The 20,152-nt window shown below is 47.2% G+C and overlaps 1 protein-coding gene across 4 annotated transcripts in view; it reads left to right on the top strand.

The window, feature by feature from the left end:
* CAMTA1 (calmodulin binding transcription activator 1) overlaps positions 1-20,152 on the top strand; it is a 696,897-nt gene that overhangs the window by 286,316 nt on the left and 390,429 nt on the right. For all 4 annotated transcript variants that reach the window (XM_083452043.1, XM_083452044.1, XM_083452041.1 and 1 more), the window contains exon 4: positions 6,121-6,256. In XM_083452043.1, the coding sequence (XP_083308169.1) occupies positions 6,121-6,256 (136 nt within the window). The remainder of the gene's footprint in view (positions 1-6,120; positions 6,257-20,152) is intronic.

Genomic DNA, 20,152 nt, shown 5'->3' with positions numbered 1-20,152 from the left:
GTTGTACAAAGCTAAGCACCGTACCCTCTGTCATTTCTCGGATGAAAATAGGGATGTCAAAAGCATTCTGGGATCAAATCAGAAACTGGAGTGGCTTCTGTAAATCTGGGACTGTCCCGGAAAAATAGGGACACGTGGAAAATAGTCACACCTGTTGCTCCACCCACATTTACCTCTGGCCCCACCTACCACTGACACCAGAAGGTTGCTCACGAGGGCATGCAGCTCTGAAAAGGGTGTACAGACTAGTCAGGTTCATGAAGGATCATCCCTATGCTAAGTGTGGTCCACATCAATCCATTGGTCCCTCAAGCCCAGCGTTGTCTGGTCCATATTTCTCTGTCCTGGTGGGCTCCAGATGTTTGGAATATAGGTTCCTATCACCTCTGACCATTGGTCATGCTGGCCAGGGCTGGCAGGAGTTGCAGCCCCAAGCCCACCATATCTGATGTAGGGACGTAGGCAAGGTGTGTGTCTTTTGCCTCCCTCTTTCCATTGACCTTTGCGACGGGGATTTCATGCAACAGATCGAGCACTGTTGGTCTGGAGGAATCAAGGATACAGATCATCCCACTCCACCCCACCCACAACTCTGCCACATTTAAGCCATTCTGCTGGTGCATCTTCACAGCAGAACAGGTGTGCCAGGGGTGTGTTCCACTCATATGCCCGGGGGAGTTCAGCTGCTATGTCCTGTGAGCTCACTATGCATCTCTTTTTAAGAAGATAAGAAGAACCTCCTGGATCAGGCCCATCTAGTCCAATGCCATGTTCTCGCAGTGGCCAACCAGATGCCCCCAAGGGAAGCCTGGAAGCAGGACCTGAGCACAAGCACCACTTGCGATTCCCAGCAATTGACATTCAGAGGCATTTGCTAGTTTAACTACTTGCTGCATGAAGGAGGACTTTCTTTATCTGTCCTGAACCTTCCAGCATTCGGCTTCATTGGATGCTCAGGAGTTCCAGTGTTAGGGCAGAGGGAGGACAACTTTCACTGAGAGGGAAATGGATTATGGATTGGTCCCCTTCCCAGCTCCCTGTTGTGTGGCATGGTGCCTTGGGGAAAACATGGAGCTCTCTCTCTCTCTCTCTCTCTCTCTCTCTCTCTCGTAATCTCAATTTTGATCTCAGTAGGGGGAGTAAAGCGATCAGCCTCCCTTTCCCGCCTGCTGCCTTCACAGGGAGACTTGGGCTGCCACACCTGCGTAATTACTCAAGGAGGGGAAAGATGGGGAACTGCCTGTGAGGTCCTTAAGCTTATGTCTTAGTGGGAGGCAAAGGAGGCCCTGGCCACGTTGCCAGCCGCGGGGCAGCACAGCTGGGCTGCTTTTAGGTGGCTGTCATCACCCCCTACCATCTCTCTCAGTGGGGCAGCACCTTGAAGCATCAGAGGGATGCAGGGATAGGGAAGAAATTCAATTCAGTTCACATTTAAAGGCAAACCTACCTATTGTATACTTTCCCAAACAGTGTGCAAATAGAAACATAAATCATCCTTCACATTTTGTGCTTCTCTGAATTTTGCAATGCAGTTCTTCTCCAGCCAAGTCTTGCCTGCAAAAAATTGCATATATCAGAATAAAGTGTGTGCAGAAAGGCACTGGTTAGTGAAAACAACATGCAAAATCGCTTTCCAATTTGGAAAAAATAATTGCAGTTCCAAAATTGTGTATATTAGACAAAATTGTGTACAGAATTAGGAGAAATTCACACTAAAATGCTGCCGAATTTCCACGAGGACTACATGAAAATGTGGAGAACTGAAGACTAGGAAAATGTGAAACTGAGAGAAGCTGAAATGGATAGATTCTTCCATCCCTACACTGACTCAAGGGGGCCTGGGATGGCCAGCTTTTCCTGGAGGTTCTGAGCGCCCCTTGATCTCAGCAATGAGTGGCTTGAGGCTGATGATGCTGAAAGCGCCTTTTAACTGGCACAACATTAAGATATGTGTTAGGAGGTGACGGTCAGAGAAGAGACTGGCACACTTACTGATCCAAGGTGAAACCATGTTCCCATCCCCTTGCTTTGCTGGTGCCAGCTTTGAAGTCAGGGTCATGACTCAGACCTGTGAAAGTTAAAATCTATAAGACCATTAAAAAATAATAATAGATAAAACAACAAAAGTTTCACAAATGTCCCGTTGTAAAAAATAAATAAAAATCTTGAGCAATCATCAGCAAGGCAGCAGAGACCAGACACACAAAGCTCTTGGGAGAGCCAGTGTGATGTGGTGGTTAAGAGAGGTAGTCTTGTAATCTGGTGAACTAGGTTTGCTTCCCCGCTCCTTCACATGCAGTTGCACATGCTGGGTGACCTTGGGCTAGTCACACTTCTCTGAAGTCTCTCAGCCCCACTCACCTCACAGAGTGTTTGTTATGGGGGAGGAAGGGAAAGGAGAATGTTAGCCACTTTGAGACTCCTTAGGGTAGTGATAAAGTGGGATATCAAATCCAAACTCTTCTTCTTCTCTTGCAGGAGGGGTAACAGGAGAAGACCCCATTCCTCAGTAGGGAGATAGTTGGGCACTCATGCCAAGTGGGTTTGGAGGACTTGTTTGAGCAAAACTGAGAAAGTGCATGTACAATGCATGTAGCAATACAGCAATCATTTTATTTAGACAGCAATCGCTTTGTTTTGCACTATTTGGACTTCCAGGGGAAAGGAATTGGGAGGCAGAGGAGCCCCATCTCACATGACATCAGATGGTGGGCCAAGCCCTCTGAAGGGACAGTGTGAACAGCCCCCCCCCCCCGACCACAAAGTCTGGGGCAGATGGTATAGGACGATGCAGATCGGCAAACTTCTGGACCTCTTGGGGAAGGGCGTTGTGTAGGCTGGGTGCGATGTCTGACAAGACCGACCCACACCTCATGGGACGATGGTGTCATAAGAACATGGGAAGAGACTGCTGGGTTTATTTATACCTTTGAACACTGCTTTTGGATGCTAAACACCTAAACAAATGGACAAGAATATCTAAGGAGCCCTGCAGCTAGATCAGACCAGTGGCCCATCTAGTCCAACACTGCGTTCTTAAAATGGCCGACCAGATGCCTCAAGGGCAATCCCACAAGCAGGATCTGAGCACAAGAGCGCTCTCCCTTCCACCAACTGCTTTTCTGAGGCATCACCTCCTTTTACTGTGGAGAGCAGAGCCTCCTCCATCATCTCTAGTAGCCATAACCCATGGATGGAGCTACAAGCAGTCCCCACCCCTCCCAACAGATCTCAAACCCGAAGCGGGTAGGTGCTCCTTCAGGCATCCCTCAAAGTACTTACCCTGGTATTTTTTGCTCCCTGAAAACGGCTGCCTGATCCTGAGCACAGAGAAAGTTTGGGGGTCTTTTACACTCTGGTTAATATATGTGGTTTGGGGTGTGCAGAGCAAGGAGAGAGTGACTTCCTTCCACCCTCAGTTCCTCGCGTAGATTTTGTTTCACTTCCACAACTTCAAGAGATTTACGTGCTCAAATGCCGCCAACTCCAGGTTTTTCCCCAGAAGTTGTTTATGGCGGCAACTGCTGCTAATGTTGTTGTATTTCTTTCTGTTCTTGGTGTTCCAAAGCCAAATTACTGTGACTAATGTACTTCTATAAATTTTTGCAGCCATCTCCATGGCTGCTGTCTGAAAATGATGCACAATCTCTTCTTTGTGAATTCTGGGTTTACTGAGGGCTGTTTTCTTTGTGTGGGGGGTGGGGGGGAGAGGGAAGGATGGCTTGCGCAAGAGTGGTATTTCTATTATATCAATTTGCCATATGGTAAAGCGATTGGGGGGTGGATATATAAACATAGGCTGAATGGACGGCGACAGATGTTTATTGGACAAATGGCTGCACCATCCCCTGTAGCTATGCCAAGAAGGACATTTCTGAAAGAAATCTGGGGGCTTCCCTGGAGCTGGTGAAGACAGAGCAAAAGCCAGATCTAACACCGACCTGTGTTGGGGGGCAGCAGTGATTCCTTTCTGTTCTGGGGGAAATCGATGCTGGGTTGTTGTTGTTTTAATCTGACTTCTTTATTCCAAACTTCCTTTTTACCCAAATCATGAACGATGGGTTAAGAGAGAGAGACAGACAGAGAGAGAGAGAGAGAGAGAGAGAGAGAGACTCTTTTGAAAAGTATGAGATATTGTGTGGACCATAAACATAATCAGTATAACCCCCCCCCCCTTTTTCCGCTGCTTCCTCCCTTCCACCACCCCTCCTGACCCCACCACAAGACTCTAGACAAGCTGAAGAGTCTTTGGACACATCACACAGAATGAGGCAGGAACATTTTTCACAGTTCCTTCTAAGACCACTGCTTAATAGACCGGTTACATTTTTGAATGTAAATAAAGTTGTGTGTCTGCTTTAACTTAGCGTGTTAGGGAGAGAGGTTTTGCTCAGATCTAACAGTCAGGCTCCGGATCAAAACTCCCCTACTCAGAAATGTGTGTCCCTTTTCAAATGGGCTGCAGACCCTGTTGAGACATCACTGGAAATGCTTTCTGCAGGCTGAGATTTTTTTACTGTTCTCTCTCTCTCTTCTGTAGGGATGGGAGACAAATTTGGTTTGGCCCACAACATCTTGTAAATCTCCTTAATTTAATGCAAACTGCCTAATTCGCACTTCCCAAAAACATATGCAGAAGGGGGTGGGGGGAACAGCAGCTACACTTTGAAGTTCGTTCATTCTTCCACATTTTGTGGTGGCCAGCTCCAGCCAAGAAACGTGTACATGAAAATGCATGCAATTAGTGAAAATAACATCCAAAAACAGGAGGGGAAATTGCATGCAAAAATATGGATACTTGGGAAATACACTTCGAAATGCTAACAAGTTTTTGTGAGGACTGTTTTTAATAAACTAGGATGAACGGACTAGAAAAATTAGAAGTGGAGAGAAAAACTGGAATGGGCAGATTCTTCCATGCCTGCTCCTCTGCCAGTGCCTGCCTTCTTTGACAGCAATCAGTCACCAATCAATCAATCAATCAATCAGTCAATCAGCAAACTTGACTTTGCATAGTGGGAGGGGGAGGTAACCACCACCAGCAGGAAGTGCTTGCAGGCAGGTGTCCCTGTGGATGAATGGGTTGAAAATGATGTTCCTAATAATGATTTTCAATGTGAGTGGGAAGTTTGGTTGATTGGTTGGGGAGGAGTGGGATGCGCAAAACCAACTGGGACCTTTTGAGCCCTTTCAGATGCTCAAAACCAAGCAAGCAACCCCTGGAATATTTCAAGAAGTTTTGGGGGATGCTCAAGCAGCCCAAATTGTTATTGAGACAAGCTGGGCAGGCATGGGAACATTGGTAAGTGCTGGTGCTACTTCATTGATAGGTGCAGGGAGCACCTCCAAAATATGACCTCCCTACCCCACTGCAGTCCAGAATTCCCACACCTTCTGCAGCTCCTTCTTGGGTATGGGGAGGGGAGAAGGAGTTCTGCACAGCTTCCGTCTTCCCATGGAAGGAGCTTTTGCTGTGTTGGCTTCCTGGGCTTTTAGGATCCCTCTAGCAAGTTCTTCCAGATACCTCTTTGTAAGAAAAACAAAGTGTGGCACTTTGGTTTAAAGCCCTTTGCGTACATTGTCTGGGCAATCCAATTGTCTGGGTCAGCCTGCCTCTTATTTGTAGATTGTGTGTGTGTTGTGGGGGGGGGGGGAAGGACTTTGACAAAGGCCACTGAGCATCTCCATGGCTGTCCTGAGATTTGAACACAGGGCATCCAGCTCGTAGCTCATGCTCTCTGTCACAATGCTATGCTGGCATAGTGCACTGCCTCCTCCGAACTCTCATTCTTAGCTGTTGCACTGCAAGAACTTTGATTGGCAGGCTTCATTCTTTAGGGAGAAATTTCCAGGTGGGTTTTGGGAGAGGTGCAGGGAGGAGGAATACTAGGTAGGTGATAATTTTCTGCTGCACAGAGGATATTTCCTTTTACAGTAACTGCCGTTGGTCACATTATAGGAGTGAGTTCTCTACCCCTGGTAATTGACGGCTGAACCTCCCCCCCCCCCGTGTGTGTGTGTTTGGGACTCACAGCTTTGAGGCAGCAGCATCCCAGGTGTTGGGTGTGAACGCAGATTTGCTCTGCCTCCCTGATGAGCCACCCTCCTTTTGTTTTCCAGGCCTCAGAATGGCTCTATGATCCTATACAACAGGAAGAAGGTGAAATACAGGAAAGATGGATATTGCTGGAAGAAGCGGAAAGACGGGAAGACCACCCGAGAAGATCATATGAAGCTGAAGGTTCAGGGGGTGGAGGTAGGTGCACAAGGCGAGGGGGGCTTCATTGCGGGGGCTTCCATGTCTCGTTGCATCAGCTGACCAAGTAGGATGATGTTGCTTTTTTAAAAAAAATGTCGCCTCCATATATATGTATTTTAAAATGCTCTGCTCCACTTGTGAAAGGCTACCTTCATGTGTTACTGTAATCCCTGTTATTGTAGGAGAGCCTCAAATTGCTGTTTTTGCGAGCAAGAGGTTGTTTGTGTTGGTGTAGGGCTAAACCCAGCACTCTGGAGCAGTGTTCGAAACTCCCATTGTTCTAGGCACATTTTGCGACAGGGAATTTCATTAGTGTGAGCAGTTTCTGAGCTCTGGGAGCGATACTGCGCCTTAAGATTTCAGATTAAAACTGCAAAGTGGAAGGAAAGGAGGACCTTTTCCTGCCTCCCCACTTCTAGCTACTCTCTGAAGTCTTGAGAAGAGACTCTCTTAAGAATATTTGCGGGGTGGGTGAGCAGAGAAAGGACTAGACCGTACGAAAAATGAACATAATATTTCGGTTACAGTTCATTCATTTCAGCTTTGTATTCTTGTTATATATATAAAAAGTGGGCCTAGACTTCCTTTGTTGCACCCTTAACCTAGGTTTAAGGTGCCATTTAGCTCCTAGCTTTCATATCTGAGTTTCTAACACTGCTCTGTAGAGTCCTTGTGACTTTGTTATAGGGCTAATGGAAGCCGCACTTAGGAATCTTAACTGGTTGGAGTTGGAAGGAGTTGTGACAGTTTGGAAGGGACTTGATTCTGTGCTTTTCTCTTGCTGAGCTTTTTGAGTTCTCTTACTCCGGTAAGGGGAGTGTGCGTGTTATCCTTGCGTCTTGAAAGATGAGCGATGCTTTGGGGAATTCTTGTCTCCCTGATGACAGTTTTTTTATGGAAGCTTTTGAAAGCTGTTTATTGCTTAACAGGTTAAAAAAAACCAACTACCCTTATTGTGATTGAGTTCATTTCTTCTTCATTATTATCATCATCATTGCAATTGTGAATTACATCAATGGCGAAAAAGTTTCACAAGTGAGTTACTGGTGATACCAGAGTTGTGCATGCAAGTGAATTTCAATTCGTCCTGCTCTCAGTTTCCAAAATAAGTGCCTCAGAAGAAATGGCTTCTGGAGCCAGGGAAGAGCGACAGCTTTAAAAAACAAAACAGATTTGTTCAGATGTAAAAGAGAGTGTACAAAGTCCCATCAATATAACAGAAGTTTATGCGTTGCTGTATTTTATTATTCAGTTGCTTCACAAGGGACTGCATGTCGTGGTTGTGATTGATTCTCCTTGTATTTTAAAGTTTGAGCTTCTGCTACGTTGAGCTAGTTTTGACTTCTTCTTCTTCTTTTTTAAAGGATATAAATATAAAACAAAACATGTGCTTAATACATGTCAGTATTTTAAAGGGATATGATGCCTGGTGGTACCTCTCATCCGCACTGAAATTGCTTTCTAGAATGCTAAGGAGCTGTAATGACCATTAGCCATTAGAGATGTGCTTTTCCCACTCAATACTTAATAATTAAACTGCCCCTAGAGGGATCCGTGGAAACACTGTGTGTGTCACCATCAGACCATCTTAAATTCTAACTCATCCCCCACCCCCGCTGCTGACGCGATTAATGACAGAGCTGAATCTAATTCGGCAAGAGGGTAGCCCCTTTCCATGGCACAAGTCAGATTGGGCGCTGCCGTGGTTTGTGGGGCATTTCCATTTCCATTGCCACCCCCCCCCCCCGTGGCCTTATTTGCATATTGCTCTGCTGTGGATCTTGGCCCAAAGAAGTCTAAAGTCCTTTTCAGGCTGCAGAGGCTACCTGGCCGTTTCTGCATCTTTGACAAAAGTGGCATTTGGGTAGCGATTGGGTGGGTTTTCTCAGCAGCAGAAGCATGAAGGACTGTGCTCTCTGTGTCTTTCTGCCTAATGACAGTGCAGTGACAAATCAATGGAAAACTCTTGCCGGGCACCCTTCTCTTGCAATTCACTTCGTTCTGGTGCCCATTAAGATGCAGATTATCCTGAGAGAGACTCCTCGTTGCCACAGACTCCCAGCTCCCAGACGCTGGGCATTGATTAGGCTGCTCATGAATATTGAAAGCTGCATGTCACTTGCCGGTTCCTCCTGACACAGGGCAACGAGGCGATGGCTGCGTCAACCAGGCAAATGCAACACCCAAGCGGAGAAGCGGGGAGCCCACTTGAGGCCAGAGCTGTAGCTGTCTGCTTTCATGACATACCAGTAGCCTGCCAGCCATTTCCCTGTTTGCTATGGTTTCCATTGCTGCTTCATCTTGTGGGAGAAGGACTTCTTACTTGACATATTTTTTTGTGCTGGGGCAGACTGATATTATACCCTCCAACATTCCACTGATTAAAATTGGGGTGTGCATCTTTCGTTGTTCTGTAATTCCAGGATGTCCTGGGAAATTGGGGCAGGTTGTGTGGTACGTGATACTACCCTGGCTCGCGGCCACTTATCATTAGTGCATACGTGCATGGTCGGATCCACTGCTTCCTCCAGGGTCTCAGCCCCCACTGCAGTGGGGTGCATGGCTTCTGCCAGCCTGTTTCCCTAGTAATGTGCAGAAAGAAAAACAAGTGCCTTCTTTGCACAATGCATATCAGAGTTACAAAAGTCACTGTGGCAAGCTGTATTGCTGGCTGACTTCGATGGTTTTTAGAGGGGTTTAGACAAATTGCAACAGGGACGCGGGTGGCGCTGTGGGTTAAACCACAGAGCCTAGGACTTGCTGATCAGAAGGTCGGCGGTTCGAATCCCCACAACGGGGTGAGCTCCCGTTGCTCAGTCCCAGCTCCTGCCAACCTAGCAGTTCGAAAGCACGCCAAAGTGCAAGTAGATAAATAGGTACTGCTCTGGTGGGAAGGTAAACGGCGTTTCCATGCGCTCCTCTGGCATCTGAAGGCAGGCCTGTATAGGGAAGTTTTTTAAATGTTTAATGATTTATGTGTTGAAAGCTTCCCAGAGGGGCTGAGGCAACCCAGTTAGATGGGTGGGGTATATTTATTATTATTAGTATTAGTAGTAGTATTGAATAAGGGACGCGGGTGGCGCTGTGGGTTAAACCACTGAGCCTAGGGCTTGCCGATCAGAAGGTTGGTGGTTCGAATCCCTGCCACAGGGTGAGCTCCCGTTGCTCGGTTCCTGCTCCTGCCAACCTAGCAGTTTGAAAGCACGTTAAAGTGCAAGTAGATAAATAGGTACCACTCCAGGGGGAAGGTAAACGGTGTTTCAGTGCGTTGCTCTGGTTCGCCAGAAGCGGTTTAGTCATGCTGGTCACATGACCTGGAAGCTGTACGCCGGCTCCCTCAGCCAATAAAGCGAGATGAGCGCTGCAACCCCAGAGTCGGCCACGACTGGACCTAATGGTCAGGGGTCCCTTTACCTTAGACAAATTGCACTCATGCATCCGAATACCATTTGCAGCAAGCCATGGGGGGAAGTTCTTGTGCTCAGGTCCCGCTTGCCGGTTTCCTACCGGCATCTGGTGAGAACAAGATGCTGGACTAGATGAGTCATTGGCCTCATCCAGCAGGCTCTTCTTAGGATCTTAATGGAGGGGATAAGGCTGTCTTCTGCCTCTACTGTAGAAGGCAGTGTGTCTCTGAATGCCAGTTTCTGGGGATCAAAGCTACCAAGACTGCAGTCGTGGTCAGGACCTGCTTCGCATCTGGGCATCTGGTTGGCCACTGTCAAAACAGGACGTTGGACCAGATGGGCCATTGGCCTGATCCAACAGGTTTTCCTTATGTTCTTAAGGGAGGGATGAGATACAATGGCTGTATTCGACCTGTAGCAGGCAGTATGTTTCTGAATGCCAATTGCTGGGGATTGCAACTGGGGAGAGCACTACTGCATTCAAGTTCTGCTTGTGGAGCATCTGGTTGGCCACTATCAGGACAGAATATTGGTCCAGATCAGTGTTTCCCAGCCTTGGGTCTCCAGCTGTTTTTGGACCACGACTCCCATGATCCCTAGCTAGCAAGACCAGTGGTCAGGGATGATGGGAATTGTAGTCTCAAAACAGCTGGAGACAAAAGGTTGGGAAACACTGGTTCAAATGGACTATTGTGACCTCATCTCTCTGGGTATTCTTATTCATTTGTTCAGGTGTTTTTATGTAGCATCCTGAAGTGCGGTACAAAGGTATAAATAAATTAAACCATATTAACATTGCAAAAATACACAAAATGACAACCCTCCAAGTCATTGGCCACCCCATGCAGGGGGCACAGAAATACTGACCCGGATGATGTCTTTTGCTAAATGTTTTTTTAGGAGGCATTTTGGGTGGGTTTCCCAAACTTGGGTCTTTGGCTGTTTGGGGATTATAGTTCCCATCATTCTCGACCACTGGTCCTGCTAACTAGGGATGGTTGTAGTTGTAGTCCAAAAACAGTTGGAGACCCAAGTTTGGGAAACCCTGATCTAGACTCTCAGGGTAATCAGGCCCTCTGCTACTCACACAAGTTCTCAGTCCCCCATCTCCTCTGAGCAATCACATTGGGGCCACCAAGCCAGGAGAACCAGGCTGTTCAGTGCTCCTATGCTATTCGGAAAAGACATGACCCCCCCCCGGTGGGGGGGGGGGAGTATTTTCATGTGGGATATCTGTTAGCCTAGCATCACTCGGAAAGTGAGGAGCATCCTTGTGTGTCAGCGGTGTCTGTCAGGTGGAATTTGCTCAGACTTTGGGTTGCCATTAGAGCTCTCTTGAAACGTCTGAGATGAAGGAGCGGAGGTATGCTTATTGAATTGTACAAACCCGAAGGAGCTGAAAACACTCAGAGGGATTAGATTAAAAATCAAGCAAAGACGGATTTTGCATTGCTGCGGTTCCTTCCACATCGAGTTTACTTGTCGATTCAACAGGAGCAGACTGGCCACGGATTCGACTGCCAGCTCCTTCTGCTCTCAGTCAAAGAGGGACGGACATAAACTAGAGAGATCAGAAGAGAGTGTTTTTGCACTTAGTCCAACCTTTCCCAAGCTGGTGCCCTCCAGGTCATCCCTGACCACTTGTCAGGTTGGCTGGCTAGGGATGCTGGAAGCTGGCGTCCCAACAACATCTGGAAGGGAGAAGGTTGGTCTAAGTGTTTGACATATAACCAGATTTAATGGTGAGCTGGGGTTGTTGTTGGGTTTTTTTTAAGCACGTGCATCAGTTGACATCTTTGAAGGGGTGGAAGGAGGCATTGTCAGATTTCTGGATGACCAGAAAGTGTGTGTGTGTGTGTGTGTGTGTGTGTGTGTGTGAGAGAGAGAGAGAGAGAGAGAGAGAGAGAGGCTGACTCTTTAGGAGGCAGAATGAATAAAATCCAGAATAACCTTGGATTGACTGGTAAGTGGGTTGGGACTAACCAAGTGGAATTCAAGGGAGACGAATGGAAAGCTCTGGATTTCGACAAAGCAAGAACCAAGGAGAGGAGAGCCTCGCCTTAGCAGTTTCCCCTGGGGCACTTGGGGCGGCAGCAGCGGCAAGGAGACCAAGAAGACTGTCTGTTCTCACTCTGCATGTGCTGTTTGAACGCCCCAGTAGATCTCCGTCAGAGGTCCAGCTTCCTTGATGTGGAATAGGTTACCTGAAGGTAAAAACACCCTGAATGAAACAACGTCTTCAATTGCTTAGCAACTTGCCCTCCTCCCCACATTTACGCTGTCCCAGCAGTGACATTATGCCTTTTACAGCTTCATTCTCACTGTAATTGAATGAGATGGTCTTTATGTGGACTTTTACAGGGAGGACTAGCAGGGGAAAGGGGCTCCCATCTGCAGCAGGGCACTTGCCACATTAGGTATTAAGAGGGCGAGAAATAATGGCTCTGACAAACAACTCCAGCTCTGATTTGCTGCCAGAGGAGGAACTCTTTATTGGGGTTGACAGAAGGCTCATAAAAAACACAGTGCTGAAGGGAGGCCAATGAGGAACATGGGAGAGGTGTCAGCTGATCCGAGGGGACCCCAAAGCTTTCAGAAGTACGACGTATTTTCTTTTCTAAAAAGATCTAAGGTGTGTCCCCTCAAGAAAAAGCATTACAATGAGGACTGAGCATGCTCAGTAGCCACGGAATGTTAAGTGTCAGTGGGAAAAGAAAACAGAAAACCCATGGAATGGAGGAGGATGTCCCTGAATACTTTGTTGCAGGTCCCCAAAGAATTTCATACTGTGGGATGAATACTTGGGGATAAATACCCCAAGAAGATAGCAGGTTCACAAATACTAACGCCAGATTTGCAGAGGGTGGGGGAGCTACGCAAGGCAGTTGTGCATGTGATCTGTTGCTATGATTGAGACCGGCGCTGCTTTGAATGGGGGAACACGATGTGCAATTAAAATAATTAATTGTGCCGTGATGAACAACAACCATTTGTGTGCATGGTTGGGTTTGTGAACATGACGCGCGATTGCTGTTGTTTTACATTGCCTCGGGTGGTTTTATTTTTATTATTATTACAGAAAGGTGATTCATAAGCTTTAGAAATGAACGAAGTGCAGGTTATGCTCAAGTGATACATGAGAAGGAGCTGGATCAATCTTTTGACAACCACATCTCTGCATTGGTGAAGAAATGCTCTAACTGTGGGGTTGTCAGCCGTGTGTTGGGAGGTGGAGTCGCTCGTGAATAGAAAGGGCCAAACTGCACCGATTGCTTTAAAGGTTTTGATTTGCTGTTGGAGGCGGGAGAGACGGCCAGAGCAAAGATCCCCAAAATTTGAAGTGGGCACTCAAGGGGAAGTTTGATGAGGCTTCTTCAAGTCAGACCATTGATCCATCTAACACTGGCAAGCCCTCTCCAGGGTTTCAAGAGGATTCCCAGCCTTTCTGAGGCTGCCAAGCATTGAACCTGGGGTCTCCTGGGGTTGCAAAGCATGCTCTCTACCACAAGGAACAAATGGTTGCACACACCCCAATCTCTGAGCAGTGAGAGGCTCCATGGGTGCCTGTACTTGCCCAGGGTTCGGTTTCCTTGGAAGGAAGGTCAATGGAGACTGTGGTGTCTTTAGGACATATGGTTTTATTTGCACATACATACAAGCTGAGCATAGGGTGGAGGGGCGCACAGCATGGCTCCCCCCATCTGGTTTCCAGCGAAGCCGCAAGTCACAGTTTTGGGTCCAGCTTGGAGCAAGACAAGCCTTTGTGTCTCCCCAGTTTCCAGCATCAGCCAAACACTCTCTCTCACTCACTCTCTCTCTCTCACACACAGAGCCCACCTTGGCTTATTCCCAGGTGAGGTGGGAAAAGCTCCCCCCCCCATTTGTCTCCATGGCAACAGAGCAACATCCTTGGGTATGCAAATGCCAGGTACTTAGCTGAGCAGTGAAGACTATTACCCCATCATTCAGCCCAGACACTGAGGTCCAGTGTTCTGGCAGTTCCCTCACTGCGAGAAGCCAAGTTACAGGGAACCAGGCAGAAGGCCTTCTCAGTAGTGGCGCCCACCCTGTGGAATGCCCTCCCACCAGATGTCAAAGAGAAAAATAACTACCAAACTTTTAGAAGACATCTGAAGGCAGCCCAGTTCAGGGAAGCTTTTAATGTTTGATGTATTACTGTATTTTAATATTTGGTTGGAAGCTGCCCAGAGTGGCTGGGGAAGCCAAGCCAGATGGGTGGGGTATAAATAATAAATTATTATTATTATTATTATTATTATTATTATTATTATTATTATTTGTTTGACTTCTTTCCTGTTACAGCTTCTACCCCATGTAAACAGTACCATAGGCTTGGAAGGGCCCCATAGGTATCTTCCAGACTGATCCCCCGAATTCACAACACTGTGGAGGTGCCTTATACTGAGTCAGGTCATCATCTTCAGTTCTGCCTACACCAGGAATACCCAACATGCTTCCCTCTCCTTGTCCGTGGACCACAACTCCCATTATGCCTGACCATTGTCTGTGCTGACCAGAGCTGCTGATTCTTCATCCTTGCTCTACACTGATTAGCTCTGGTTCTGCAGGGTCTTTCCCATCCCTCCTTGGAGATGCCTTCTTCCTGCAAAGTAAGCATTCTACCCTTTCCCTTAAGGCGTTGGAAGCTGCCTTATACAGAGCCCCGTCTGCTGGTCCATGTAGCTTAGTGTTGACTACACTGGCTGGCAGCAGCTCTCTGAGGTTTCAGACTGGGAGTCTTCCCAGTCCTTACCTAGGAGATGCTGGAGTGTGAACCTGGGATCTTGTCCATTCAGAGTAGGTGCTCAAGCCCTGAGTTTTGATGCTGCTCAGCGAGTGTGTGTTGCTGTGGCCCAGGAGAATGGGAGATTCCCGGGGAAGGGTTCCTGTTCATTCCCCGGCTCCCTGTTGCTTTCCTAGCTTACATGGCCTGCAGTCCTTTAAAACAAAACAAAACAAAAAAAGAGGAGAAAAGATTTTAGGCGGCAGCCCTAGCCATGAGGATTCACTTGGCCCTGCTGTATTTATATCTCTTGGCAGAGGCTGCCGAAGATTCCCCCAAATCATCGTCCTCCTTGAACTTCTAATTAGTTAGAATCCCTGGTGGTGTGTTCATAATCAATTTGCCATAATTAAAAAATTCAGCTAATAAATAGAGGTAAAGCTGAATGTTGGAAGTCGCACCGTCGTCTTTCTGGGCTGACACGGCGCTGAATTTACAGCTGGGTGGTTTAGTTAATGGGCCTGCCTTATTCTTTGTGCATAAAGTTCTATAAATATCCAGGAATGATGTGTTTTGAATGCAGAATGGACCTCCCCCTTCTTGTTTGGGGTGGGGGAAAGAATAAAAGCATTGAGTGGTGGGTTGTTGTTTTTTAAATGTTAATGCTCGGTAAGAGATGCTTTTAATGTAGAAAACGACTAAAGAAATAAAGTAATAAGATGGGTTTTGTCATTTAATTTGGATAAATGTTGGGGCCAGGCTTTTTGAAGGATCCTGCCTTGCTATATGAGCCTGCCTGGGCTTCTGAGATCTTTGTGGCAGGCTTTCTCTCAGTCCCTCCGCCTGAGACAGGGCCTTCTTGGTGGTAGCTCCCAAATTATGCAACTTGCTTCCACGTGGGGCTAGGCTGGACCCCTCTCTGCTTTCCTTTTGCTGGCAGGCAAAAGTTGGAGAAGCAGGTGCCAATTCTGCAGAGAAAGAATGGTTTTGGGAAACCAGAGGGCAGGTTTAGCACAGCACTAGCTGGGGATTGTGAGTCGGGAAGCTGTTCCGGGGCGAGGAAGGAGGTTTTGCTAAGGATAAAGCCTAGATGATGGTGGAGAAACACAACATCATGGCAGTGTGTAACCTCCTTGCTTAGAGGCAGTGTACCACAAACTAAGCAGTTCTGTGAACATCAAATTGGTGCTGCTGCTGGTGAGCTTCCTGGAGGCAGTGCTGCAGCTACGAGGGGTGGGGTAGCTGGGTTTCTTGACCCGGGTGAAACCTCCAGAGGGGTGCCATTGATACTCCTGGCCTGTGTGTGTCTGTCTCTGTGTGTGTACGCAAATCTGTGCAAGGTGTGTGTGCCAAACTGCGTCTTTGAGCCAGGTGGAAAAAAAGCCTAGTTTCGCCCCTGCTGGAAGCATCAGGCTGATTGCCATGTGAAGAAATATATGGGACTAAAACGATCCTTTTGGCCTTGCCAGCTTCTTGCATTTCTTTGGAATCTGGAACTAGAATCTGATCTCCTCCAACGAGGCCAGACCAGGAACTTTCAGGTAGTAATTGCTTTTGCGGTTGTTGAATTGAATTGCTGGGTGTGTGTTGTGACCTGTCCTGGGAACGTTGATTGATGAAGGGCAGGCAAAATATACGAGAAATGTTGATGGATTCTGCCAGTGTCTAAACAGAAAATTCTCAGGGGGGAGGGGGTTCATACCTCAAGTGGGACAGTTTGCCAATTTCTTATGCTTGCCTTCAGGGCACCCATGCAACTGGGAACCCATGTTTCTTTAAACGAGCTCTGGAGTCAGTATTTTGTGGCATGTTCAATACATTCTGCTTTTTTTACAGCTGCGCCATACCTGTTTTGAACTTCATTAAAACAAAAAAATTCACTGAGGTGGGGGGAAAGTGACCACACGGTGTCAATTTTACATGGAAGCCTTTCATTATTATTGTTACAATACAGGTCTCCCTGTATGGATGGATGCAAAAAAGAGAGAGAAGTTTTCTTATTGCTTGGTAAGCGCTAGAACATTTCTGTCAAAAAGTGGGTGGGGGGAGGGAGGAAACCAGCCCACAAAAGGCTTTTTGTGGTGTTTCAGTCTAACTATTACATGCAGGCTGGATGTTGCATTGCCAGGATAACCTTGGTGATAATAGGATATTATTATTACCAACACAGCTTGGGAGCAAAGGAAGCCCTGCCTGAGAACACGCTGCCTTTTTATTTTATTTTCCAAAGCCACCCCCAGTTTGCAAGTGACCAGTGGGGCTTTTCTGGCGTTCTGTATGTAAAGGATCCCCAGCTGGATCCAAAATTGCAGGCATATATGCTGGCATTACTCAGTTCCTTGCAGCTGTCGGCAAAACGCACTCCCGGGTTATTACCGGAGGACGAAGCAACTTGTGAGACCAGAGCTAATCTTGCAAAACTATTCCTAGGATGCTCTGATCTGCTTTAATTTAACATGGGTCTTTCTCTCCATCGGAGGTGAGCTGTGTAGTTTGCAAACTAATTAGGTTCATGTTGTTCAGACCGGCTGCTTAATGCATTTCAGCAAAATAGAATGAGGGCCACTTAGAGGAGAAGGCCGGGTGGCTGCTTCGATGCAGCCACACTGAGCTGGCCTTTGCAAAAGATGGTGCTTGGCTCAACACCCAAAAGATTTTGTGTTAACGGAACAGCTTGGTCTCATTCCAAGACCACCTCCTGCCTCCCCCCACCAGGCTGCAGGCATTATGGCTGTGGTAACTGGCCGTTTTTGACCGGGGGGCTATGATCCCTCTAGGGGCCATGTGTGCTGCCTCCCCATTCTTCCCCCTTCTTAGCTCATAAGGATCCCTGCTAATCGAGTTATCAATCTAATGATGGGGAGGAGGTGATTTGCATCCCTATAACGGCTCCAAGCGGGATGCGGGTGGCGCTGTGGGTTAAACCACAGAGCCTAGGGCTTGCTGATCAGAAGGTCGGCAGTTCGAATCCCCGCGACGGGGTGAGCTCCCGTTGCTCGGTCCCTGCTCATGCCAACCTAGCAGTTCGAAAGCACATCGAAGTGCAAGTAGGTACCACTCCGGCGGGAAGGTAAACGGCATTTCTGTGAGTAATAAGCAACACTGTAGAAGAGACATCATGCACAGGTACTGGCTTGTCCAAGTCAAAAGACGAGCAGCAGTAATTTGAATAACTTGAATTTCACAAACAGCCTTCAAGGGAGGCCTACATGGAAAGTGCTCTACAAGAGACTAATCTGGACATTGCTAAAGCACCAGTGACAGTGACAAAAGTTTTTGGTTAGCAGCTTTTGAGAGAAGTGGAGGGGAGGTGAAATAGTGGGGAATGTTATTATTATTATTATTATTTACTTAAACCATTTCCACCCACTCTTCAGCCCCAAAAGGCTCCCGGAGTGGCTGGAAGTCAGGTGTTGGTGGCAAGACATTCCCTGCCCACCGGCCTGCAGACATGGCACAAAAGGAAAGAGGACTGGGAGGGAGAAGGAGAAAATCAAGCTATTTGAAACTAAGAGCCTTTGTAGAGACCAGGCCAGCTGAAATAGAAAGCTTTCTGGGAGAGGAAGAGCAAAATGCCGTACATATTTCTGAACAGCTGATGGGGAGGCCCTGCCATCTCCCTGCCCCCAAATTTTCTTCCCTCTCCTATAGGGGCCCTCTGAGGTGAAGATGGGATTTAAAATTCCCAGGATTGGAGTCGAGAGGGGAGAGAGAAAGATAGAAGCCCCTTGCTTGCCAGTGCATTTATTAAGGAGAGAGCGCCTGGCCCTTAGGACACATATATTAGTCTTTCCTGTTTTAAGCATTTACATGACAGTAGGAGAAAAGTCTGGGTCTGTTTTCTGTAATCTGCGTGGCCATAAATCCTGCACCCTTGGTGGTGATGGATGTGAGAGGCAGGGGTTTATTACAAGGAGTGTTTAAAAAATGTTGACTCTTCACAAATTGATTATTTGGGATTTATTTCAGAAAATATTTGCCACGGCGTGTGATATACTGAACTTACGGTCATTACGGCTCCTTAACGATTCACGCATCAAAGGGCACACCAGGGAAATCGGAGAGCTCCTTTTACAGTTTCTGAAGGGGGAATATGGATTATTATTAATTCTCAAATGGGCCTCCCGAGGATCTCTTCAGAAGGGGACGTGCATATCAATAATCCCCCTTTCTGTATTGGGGATCCTAATGTATTCATACACGGAAACATAAATTAAAAGCAAACACTTTTTCTCTTGTGGCAGGTTGATGCTCTAAGTGCTTGAGGGAGAATGTCTTTGAGTCTTGCCAAATACATAACACCCAAACTGTTTTAAACCACTTCACTTCCTTTTCTCGGAACTCATAATAATGTTTACGGAGACAAATTCCTGGGAGCTGATGGTTTAAGGAGCCCTTTGAGCCAGTAAATGGAGCTTCCAGGTGAAGGGGCAGTCTACCTCTGCTTGGCGCAAGCAGCAGGGAGAGGGCACTTCTTCTTTTTGCTGTTCTTCTCAGGTTCCCAGAGGATCTGCCCGGCGACGGTGACAGGGGTGGTGGTAGAGAGAAATGCTGAACTAGATGGGCCATTTTATTTCTATTGCAGAGCAGGGATTGCCTTTGAGGGACTGCTCTGTGTTTGTTTAGAAAATGAAAATACTTTCAATACCAGATGGAATTGCTTGATGGTTTTAAGCAGCCCCAGAAGGGTCGGAGATGGCAATAAATCCGCAAAGAAGTAAAGAGTCTATTTCTTTGTCTGTCTCTTTTCAACTAATTCCTCTTGAAACATATTGTGAATGGGCTGAGTTATAACAAAAGCCACAGAGGGAAAAGCCGAGAGGCAGGCAGAACCAGCCTCGACATGGGCTTTAACCGGGAGAAAGATGCAAAGCAACTTCTTTTTTGCCTTCCCCCACCCCCACCCTTTTTACACTCAATTAGTTTCCACGCTGTGCTGGGTGCAAACTTCGATTGGAGCAGGTTTTTTTCTTCTTCTTCCCCCTGTTTGCTTTTTACATGATTAAGAGAGATGAGATGAAATAAATTGCATGAATTACCCGCTGTGGTTGCTGCCTTCCCGCTTTCTTAAGGAAACCTTCCGGTGACTTTCTAATCTCAACTTTTGGAGCTTTTGGCGTTTTGCGTAGGGTTGGTTTTGCTATTGGTGGAGGAAGTGACAGCTGTTGAGTTCCAAAGAGGCATTATTGTCACAGATACCACATAAGCCACCAACTTAGATGGCTTTGGAAGACAATGGGACCAATTTGTGGAGGGGCAGGGCTATCAACAGCTGCCAGCCACAGTGGCTATGCTCTGCCACCGCGTTCAGAGGCAGTAAAGGGTTATTCTTATGCTCTCACGTTCTTAACTGCCTTGCTGAATTGGTCTAAAGTCCAGCATCTGGCCAGGTTCCCCCAGGTGCTCATGAGCCAGGCATGAAAGCAGCATCCTGCCCCATTGTTCATCCCCTCTAAGAACTGGTGCCAGAGCCTCTGGATGTTCCAGCAGAACTCTTTGCCTTGTCCTCCTCCATGAATCAGTTGAATCCCCATCCAAGTTAGCAACCACCACGTCATCTTCTGGCAGGCAATTCCATTGAGTCTCTTTTCTCTGCCCTCCTCATTCTCCCCCCCCCCTTTGTCTATTAGTTTGGCAAGAATAGTCTTGTTCTCTGTATAGCACTTAGAAAATTGTAGGGGCTTATTAAATGTGGTGTTGTTGTAGTCGATGATGATCTGTGGAATGCCTGCCAGTACCTAT

Source organism: Podarcis tiliguerta (assembly GCF_965153285.1).
Source record: "Podarcis tiliguerta genome assembly, chromosome: 8".
NCBI lineage: Eukaryota > Metazoa > Chordata > Lepidosauria > Squamata > Lacertidae > Podarcis > Podarcis tiliguerta.
Note: the sequence above shows the minus strand (reverse complement) of the source record. Positions and strands in the feature narration are given on the sequence as shown.